Here is an 8937-nt window from a genome sequence, read left to right on the forward strand (position 1 = left end):
ATCAGAAAGTAAACAACTTTTTGTTTTTCAAAATGTTTGGTCTTTTTTTGTTTATATCGCAAAAAATAAAAAAAAAAAATCAAATACCACCAAAACTTTGGATACAGTGTTGCATGATTGAGCAGTCAGCAATTAAAATAATGCAGTGCTGAATAGCAAAAAATGCCTTGGTCATCAAGAGGGGTAAAAACTTCTGGAGCTGAAATTATAAACAATGTTAATTTGTGTCTCTCTATCTCCTGTCTGATTAATGTTTATAAACAATGTTACTTTGTATCTCTCTATCTCCTGTCTGATCAATGTTTATAAACAATGTTACTTTGTATCTCTCTATCTCCTGTCTGATCAATGTTTATAAACAATGTTACTTTGTATCTCTCAATCTTCTGTCTGATCAATGTTTATAAACAATATTACTTTGTATCTCTATATCTCCGGTCTGATCAATGTTTATAAACAATGTTACTTTGTATCTCCCAAACTAAAAGTGCCTATAAAAGCTCTCCATGTGAAAAGGAAATGAATCCTGTCTTGACGACCTCACCACTGAGCGCCAGTTCAGGGATTGTCAGTCTCTTGTTTCCCCCGCAGTGCTCAGTGCTTCCTCTTGCCAGGACACAGTACAGGACACAGTACAGGACACAGTACAGGGCACAGTACAGGGCACAGTACGGGACACAGTACAGGGCACAGTACAGCACATAGTACGGGGCACAGTACGGGACACAGTACGGGACACAGTACGGGACACAGTACAGGGCACAGTACAGGACACAGTACGGGACACAGTACGGGACACAGTACAGGGCACAGTACAGGACACAGTACGGGACACAGTACAGGACACAGTACGGGACACAGTACAGGGCACAGTACGGGACACAGTACAGGGCAGAGTACGGGACACAGTACGGGACACAGTACAGGACACAGTACGGGACACAGTACAGGACACAGTACAGGGCACAGTACGGGACACAGTACGGGACACAGTACAGGGCAGAGTACGGGACACAGTACAGGGCAGAGTACGGGACACAGTACGGGACACAGTACGGGACACAGTACGGGACACAGTACGGGACACAGTACGGGACACAGTACGGGACACAGTACGGGACACAGTACGGGACACAGTACAGGACACAGTACAGGACACAGTACAGGACACTAGTGAGATGGGGGTCAGCGGGGGGGCCAATAATCATAGCAGGGGACACAGAAGATTGACACTTCCAGAAGTGTCGGGATTTTTCTTAATGGAGCTGCAGACAGCGACTCTCGGGACACCACAGGTAAGTATTCCCTGTCTTCTTTACATGGACATCATTTATTGGCACTTTTTGGAAGGTAACAAAACAGGGTCACTTTTAAGGGTCACTTTAAAGCGAAAATGACTTTTCCATGGTAAAAGAGAAAAAAAACTAGCTTCTCAAAGAAGGCGGACTTTGCAGGCACAGCAAGAGGCGGAATGTATTAAAAAATTACCAAAATTTATTAGAAATACATTCAAATATGACAAACATGGAAAAGCAATAAATACCACCCTCCGCATACAAGGAATCTACAGATACCCGATCCTATTGTATGGAGATTGCGAGCCACAAGTATGTTGAAGTCCAACAATGGAGTCAATAGACATAGTGTCAATGTAGATCACCAAAGCGCGGCCCAATGTTGCTCCATACTTTAGCGTCAACGTGTTTTGTGGGATAAATTTACTTCTTCAGGACTGATTGGGTGGGTGCTGATAAACTTCAGGTATGGAGCGGGGGGGGGGCGATTGTAGATCAGGGGGGCCGGACATAGGGGTCATCTCAAAGGGAGATGAAAAATGTAGGACAAAACCCCAGGGGAGGGGTCCCCACTATTATCAGTACAGGAGCCACCCAGGCATAAGAGAATAGAGCATACTTTAGGGTCAACACGTCTCGCAGGATAAACTTGCTTCTTCAGGACTGATTGGGTGGGTGCTGATCAGTGGCAGCCGGTGATATATATTGGGGGGGGGGGCAGTAAACAATCCACCCATCCGCCACCACCCCCCCACCCCCGACAAAAATTAACCACCAGCCACCACTGATCAGCACCTACCCAATCAGTCCTGAAGAAGCAAGTTTATCCTGTGAAATGCGTTGACGCTAAAGTACGGAGCAATATTGGGCCGCACCTTGGTGATCTACATTGACACTATATCTATTGACTCCATCGTTGGACCTCAACATACTTCATGATATATTGTGGCTCACAATCTCCATACAATAGGATTGGGTTTCTGTTGATTCCTTGAGGGTGTTTTTTTATTGCTTTTCCATGTTTGTCATATTTTAGTGCATTTCTAATAAATGTTGGTCGTTTTTTTAATACATACCATCTCATGCCGTGCCTGCAAAGTCCGCCTTTTTTAGATAAGTTAGTCTAGCTTCTTTTTCTCTTGTATGTGAATGTTGGGATTTTGGCAAGGTGAGGGTCCTCCCCTTTATTTGGTATTTTCATGGTGTTACGCTTTAAGTTGGGTGTACAGTGATGGAAATATGGAACAGCAAATATGCAAAGAGAAATGCAAATGACTTTCTATAAGTATTAGAATATTTTATAGTGAGTGCGGGTAGATATGACATGAAAAGTATTTCATACAATCACAGGAGGTGTCAGAGAGGATGAAGAGGCAATCTGGGATAGGCAACAAATGGAAGGGAAAGGAGGAGAGACCGAGAGTCGGGTCCAGAAGTGCGATCGCTTCATTCCCAGCCTCAAAGGTAAATGTGAAATGTCATCTAACTCTCCATTGGCTGAAAATTGATCCAGGTGACTGTCTGCCGGTAGATTAAGGCAGAACTCCAGATAAAAATGTTCAGTTTTGCACAGGGAGGGGGAAGAGTACCAGACAGACAGTGGCGTTGCTATGGGGGTGCAGAGGGTGGTGCGGCCCGCACCCAGGTGACACCCGCCAGAGGGTGACACCCGGCTCAGACTGGCACCGGAGCTGCATTGAGAGGGGCGCCGCGAGGCAGAGACAGACTGGGTGCCCCGAGGTCCAACCGTACCCCCCACACACGCCGCAATCACATCTCTGTCCCCACCGGCCGCACTCACTGCCGCTTCCTCCTTGGCTCTGACGTCTACACAGGCCAGGGGCAAGAGCCGAGGAAGAGGAGGGACACCATCCATGCTACAGCACCTGCCCCAAGTATTGCAGAGGAGAGGGGCATAGTGGGTGGGGTGGGGGGACATTGGCAGGTAACAATTATGTTGCCAAGAGTGATTTTAGGGGGGTAGAGAATAGGTACTAAGGGGTGCTCTTTGTTTTGCCTATGTTCCCAGTCTCCAAACACACCTGTGGGTTGTCCCCAGTCTCCAACCATGCCTGTGGTATATCCTTACACAGTCTCCAAAAAAACACCTGCAGTATCTTCCAGGTCTTCAACCACACCTGTTGCATGTCCCAACTTTCCAATCACACCTGTGATATGCTCCCATGTTCCATTCATGCCTGTGGTATGGCCCCCAGTCTTCAATCACATCTATAGTATGTCTTAAGTCTCCATTTACACCTGCGGTATGCCCCGTGATTTCAACCGCACCTGTGCTTTGCCCCCAGACTCCATCCATACCTTTGGTATGCCCTCGGTCTCCAGTCACACCTATAGTATGTTTCTAGTCTTCAACCACACCTGTGGGTTGTCCCCAGTCTCCAAACACACCTATAGTATTTTTCTAGTTTCCAGCCATGCCTGTAGTATGTCCCTAACCATGCCTGTGGTATGTCCTTAGTCTCCAACCATGCCTGTGGTATGTCCTCAGTCTCCAACCATGTCTGTGGTATGTCGTCAGTCTCCAACCATGCCTGTGGTATGTCCTCAGTCTCTAACCATGCCTCTGGTATGTCCTGAGTATCTAACCACGCCTGTGATATGTCCCCAGTCTCTAACCACGCCTGTGATATGTCCTTAGTCTCCAACCATGCCTGTGGTATGTCCTCAGTCTCTAACCATGCCTGTGGTATGTCCCCAGTCTCTAACCATGCCTGTGGTATGTCCTCAGTCTCTAACCACGCCTGTGGTATGTCCCCAGTCTCTAACCATGCATGTGGAATGTCCTCAGTCTCTAACCATGCCTGTGGTATGTTCTCAGTCTCTAACCATGCCTGTGGTATGTCCCCAGTCTCTAACCATGCCTGTGGTATGTCCCCAGTCTCCAACCATGCCTGTGGTATGTCCTCAGTCTCCAACCATGCCTGTGGTATGTCCCCAGTCTCTAACCATGCCTGTGGTATGTCCCCAGTCTCTAACCATGCCTGTGGTATATCCTCAGTCTCTAACCATGCCTGTGGTATGTCCCCAGTCTCCAACCACGCCTATGGTATATCCTCAGTCTCCAACCATGCCTGTGGTATGTTCTCAGTCTCTAACCATGCCTGTGGTATGTCCTCAGTCTCTAACCATGCCTGTGGTATGTCCTCAGTCTCTAACCATGCCTGTGGTATGTCCCCAGTCTCTAACCATGCCTGTGGTATGTCCTCAGTCTCTAACCACGCCTGTGGTATGTCCCCAGTCTCTAACCATGCATGTGGAATGTCCTCAGTCTCTAACCATGCCTGTGGTATGTTCTCAGTCTCTAACCATGCCTGTGGTATGTCCTCAGTCTCTAACCATGCCTGTGGTATGTCCTCAGTCTCTAACCATGCCTGTGGTATGTCCCCAGTCTCTAACCATGCCTGTGGTATGTCCCCAGTCTCCAACCATGCCTGTGGTATGTCCTCAGTCTCCAACCATGCCTGTGGTATGTCCTCAGTCCCTAACCATGCCTGTGGTATGTCCCCAGTCTCTAACCATGCCTGTGGTATGTCCTCAGTCTCTAACCATGCCTGTGGTATGTCCCAGCCTCCAGCCACGCCTGTGGTATGTTCCCAGTCTCCAACCACGCCTGTGGTATGTCCCTAGTCTCCAACCATGCCTGTGGTATGTCCTCAGTCTCCAACCATGCCTGTGGTATGTTCTGAGTCTCTAACCATGCCTGTGGTATGTCCTCAGTCTCTAACCATGCCTGTGGTATGTCCTCAGTCTCTAACCATGCCTGTGGTATGTCCTCAGTCTCTAACCATGCCTGTGGTATGTCCCCAGTCTCTAACCATGCCTGTGGTATGTCCTCAGTCCCTAACCATGCCTGTGGTATGTCCCCAGTCTCTAACCATGCCTGTGGTATGTCCTCAGTCTCTAACCATGCCTGTGGTATGTCCCAGCCTCCAGCCACGCCTGTGGTATGTCCCCAGTCTCCAACCATGCCTATGGTATATCCTCAGTCTCCAACCATGCCTGTGGTATGTTCTGAGTCTCTAACCATGCCTGTGGTATGTCCTCAGTCTCTAACCATGCCTGTGGTATGTCCTCAGTCTCTAACCATGCCTGTGGTATGTCCCCAGTCTCTAACCATGCCTGTGGTATGTCCTCAGTCTCTAACCACGCCTGTGGTATGTCCCCAGTCTCTAACCATGCATGTGGAATGTCCTCAGTCTCTAACCATGCCTGTGGTATGTTCTCAGTCTCTAACCATGCCTGTGGTATGTCCTCAGTCTCTAACCATGCCTGTGGTATGTCCTCAGTCTCTAACCATGCCTGTGGTATGTCCCCAGTCTCTAACCATGCCTGTGGTATGTCCCCAGTCTCCAACCATGCCTGTGGTATGTCCTCAGTCTCTAACCATGCCTGTGGTATGTCCTCAGTCCCTAACCATGCCTGTGGTATGTCCCCAGTCTCCAACCATGCCTGTGGTATGTCCCCAGTCTCTAACCATGCCTGTGGTATGTCCTCAGTCTCTAACCATGCCTGTGGTATGTCCCAGCCTCCAGCCATGCCTGTGGTATGTCCCCAGTCTCCAACCACGCCTGTGGTATGTCCCTAGTCTCCAACCATGCCTGTGGTATGTTCTGAGTCTCTAACCATGCCTGTGGTATGTCCTCAGTCTCTAACCATGCCTGTGGTATGTCCTCAGTCTCTAACCATGCCTGTGGTATGTCCTCAGTCTCTAACCATGCCTGTGGTATGTCCCAGCCTCCAGCCACGCCTGTGGTATGTCCCCAGTCTCCAACCATGCCTATGGTATATCCTCAGTCTCCAACCATGCCTGTGGTATGTCCCCAGTCTCTAACCATGCCTGTGGTATGTCCTCAGTCTCTAACCACGCCTGTGGTATGTCCCCAGTCTCTAACCATGCATGTGGAATGTCCTCAGTCTCTAACCATGCCTGTGGTATGTTCTCAGTCTCTAACCATGCCTGTGGTATGTCCCCAGTCTCTAACCATGCCTGTGGTATGTCCTCAGTCTCTAACCATGCCTGTGGTATGTCCTCAGTCTCTAACCATGCCTGTGGTATGTCCCCAGTCTCTAACCATGCCTGTGGTATGTCCCCAGTCTCCAACCATGCCTGTGGTATGTCCTCAGTCTCCAACCATGCCTGTGGTATGTCCTCAGTCCCTAACCATGCCTGTGGTATGTCCCCAGTCTCTAACCATGCCTGTGGTATGTCCTCAGTCTCTAACCATGCCTGTGGTATGTCCCAGCCTCCAGCCACGCCTGTGGTATGTCCCCAGTCTCCAACCACGCCTGTGGTATGTCCCTAGTCTCCAACCACGCCTGTGGTATGTCCTCAGTCTCCAACCATGCCTGTGGTATGTTCTGAGTCTCTAACCATGCCTGTGGTATGTCCTCAGTCTCTAACCATGCCTGTGGTATGTCCCCAGTCTCTAACCATGCCTGTGGTATGTCCTCAGTCCCTAACCATGCCTGTGGTATGTCCCCAGTCTCTAACCATGCCTGTGGTATGTCCTCAGTCTCTAACCATGCCTGTGGTATGTCCCAGCCTCCAGCCACGCCTGTGGTATGTCCCCAGTCTCCAACCACGCCTATGGTATATCCTCAGTCTCCAACCATGCCTGTGGTATGTCCCCAGTCTCTAACCATGCCTGTGGTATGTCCTCAGTCTCTAACCATGCCTGTGGTATGTCCCCAGTCTCTAACCATGCATGTGGAATGTCCTCAGTCTCTAACCATGCCTGTGGTATGTTCTCAGTCTCTAACCATGCCTGTGGTATGTTCTCAGTCTCTAACCATGCCTGTGGTATGTCCTCAGTCTCTAACCACACCTGTGGTATGTCCTCAGTCTCTAACCATGCCTATGTTGGTTCACACATACTAAAATTGAGAGATATGCCCCCCCCCCCCCCCCCCTGTTTTTTAGAATTATTACATTGTATCTATTGTTACAAAGACCTATGTATTTCCTATGCTCTTTGGCTCCATCTGGTGGCCACAGTGAGGTTTTTTAAAGAACATTAGTTCAGAAGAGAAAATACCCCAAAGAACATTTGTTTTTACCCAATTTGTGAGAATAAATGTGCATGTAGATTTACTGGATGGATTTAGAAATAGTCTGTAATGTTTTATCAGTGGGCACTGTGCTATTTACAATACATGTCTATACCAAGCTGCTGGGACAGGGAAGTTTAGGTGTGGGGGGAGGGGGGGGGGGGTGCCACCATTTCTGTTTTCTTCTCATCATTTTTTTTTTATTATTTCAGTTCTGATATTATGTTCTCCGTGGCATGAATTCTCCGACCTCCCCGATGTATTCCCGCCCCATGCAAACCCCCCTGACCGTCCATCAATCCTTTCCGTGTCCAGGACGGGTGGGGGGGCCACGCAGCTGTCTGTGGCCTGCGATGACATGGCGGTCCCAGGGGGGCCTAGGCCCCTACGGTACCTCCATAGTAGTGATGGCATTTTATATCCAGATTTATAGACATAAGTATAAACATACCACCGCTCTGATATTTTGATATATGAATAAAATGTATTATTGTTTGTATTCACATTGAAGTGTCAGTTCTTCTGTCTGGAATTATATTCATCTCAATGTATGATAGAAGGTATTAATTATTATTTTTATTATTATTATTTTTTTTTTTTTTTTTTTTTTTGCTGTTGTATAAAATACCTCAAAAATTATTATTTATTATTATTATTGTTATTTATTATTATAAATAATAATAATATTTGAGGCATTTTCATACAACAGTAAATAATAATAATATTTATTAATAATAATAGATATTTTTATACAACAGGAAATCCATTCACCAATCACTGGACACCGATTGGTGGTTGAATAATTTGGTACTTTCGCTACACATTCAGCGTCCTGAAAATGAGGATTTTAGCCGGAGACCCTCCTTTTGCATATGGCAGCACCCAGGGGAAGGGGGGGGGGGGGACCGCTGAGGAAATTAAGAATTTATATTGGTAAATCAATCCACACCGATCAGCCATAACTTTTTGTGACCACCCACCTAATACTGAGTAGGTCCCCCTTTTCATGACCCATAGAGGCACGGATTCCACTAGACCTCAGGAAACAAAGGTACCCACATCCTATCTCCTGAGGTAAGTTGTCAGATGCAAAACCTTGCCAGCAACCTTAAATCAAGAATAAGAGGTCCAAAAATGCATCAGAAAATCCAAAGCCAACCTCATGAGTCCGGGAGCCAGAGGGTCCAAACCCTTTCACATAGGGGGGTGATGAGGGAGAAAGGAGGCGCGGGACCTAACGCATGAATCAAGTTGATGATGAATAAAGTTTATTCTAAACAAATAAATGAATACAACGAAAAATGACTACGTGTTCATAAAAACAGGTTACAATATTCTCATTTGATAAAATGGCGGAAATGATTAAAAAACCCATGCAAGGGTCTAGGCTGAATCAATGGCTAACGTGTTTCGAGAGGATTCCTCTTCATCAGAGCCTTGGAAGGCAGAAAATGGTCTGTATCATGTGGTGGGTTTAAATAGACGATGACTGTGTGGGAGATGTGTCACATGACAGATGGTGGATTCTCCTCTGTTCTAGTGGTGTTCCCATCCACATCACAGCGCTCTCAGG

The 8937-nt window shown here is 47.5% G+C and overlaps 1 protein-coding gene across 8 annotated transcripts in view; it reads left to right on the plus strand.

The window, feature by feature from the left end:
* Window positions 1–7869, plus strand: part of LOC141145681 (uncharacterized) — a gene marked incomplete in the record, with an annotated part of 80908 nt that extends 73039 nt beyond the window's left edge. For all 8 annotated transcript variants that reach the window (XM_073632536.1, XM_073632535.1, XM_073632533.1 and 5 more), the window contains 2 exon segments: window positions 2646–2759; window positions 7577–7869. In XM_073632536.1, the coding sequence (XP_073488637.1) occupies window positions 2646–2759; window positions 7577–7582 (120 nt within the window).
* Between the last annotated feature and the right edge of the window lie 1068 nt (window positions 7870–8937).

This window comes from Aquarana catesbeiana, linkage group LG05, assembly GCF_042186555.1.
Source record: "Aquarana catesbeiana isolate 2022-GZ linkage group LG05, ASM4218655v1, whole genome shotgun sequence".
NCBI lineage: Eukaryota > Metazoa > Chordata > Amphibia > Anura > Ranidae > Aquarana > Aquarana catesbeiana.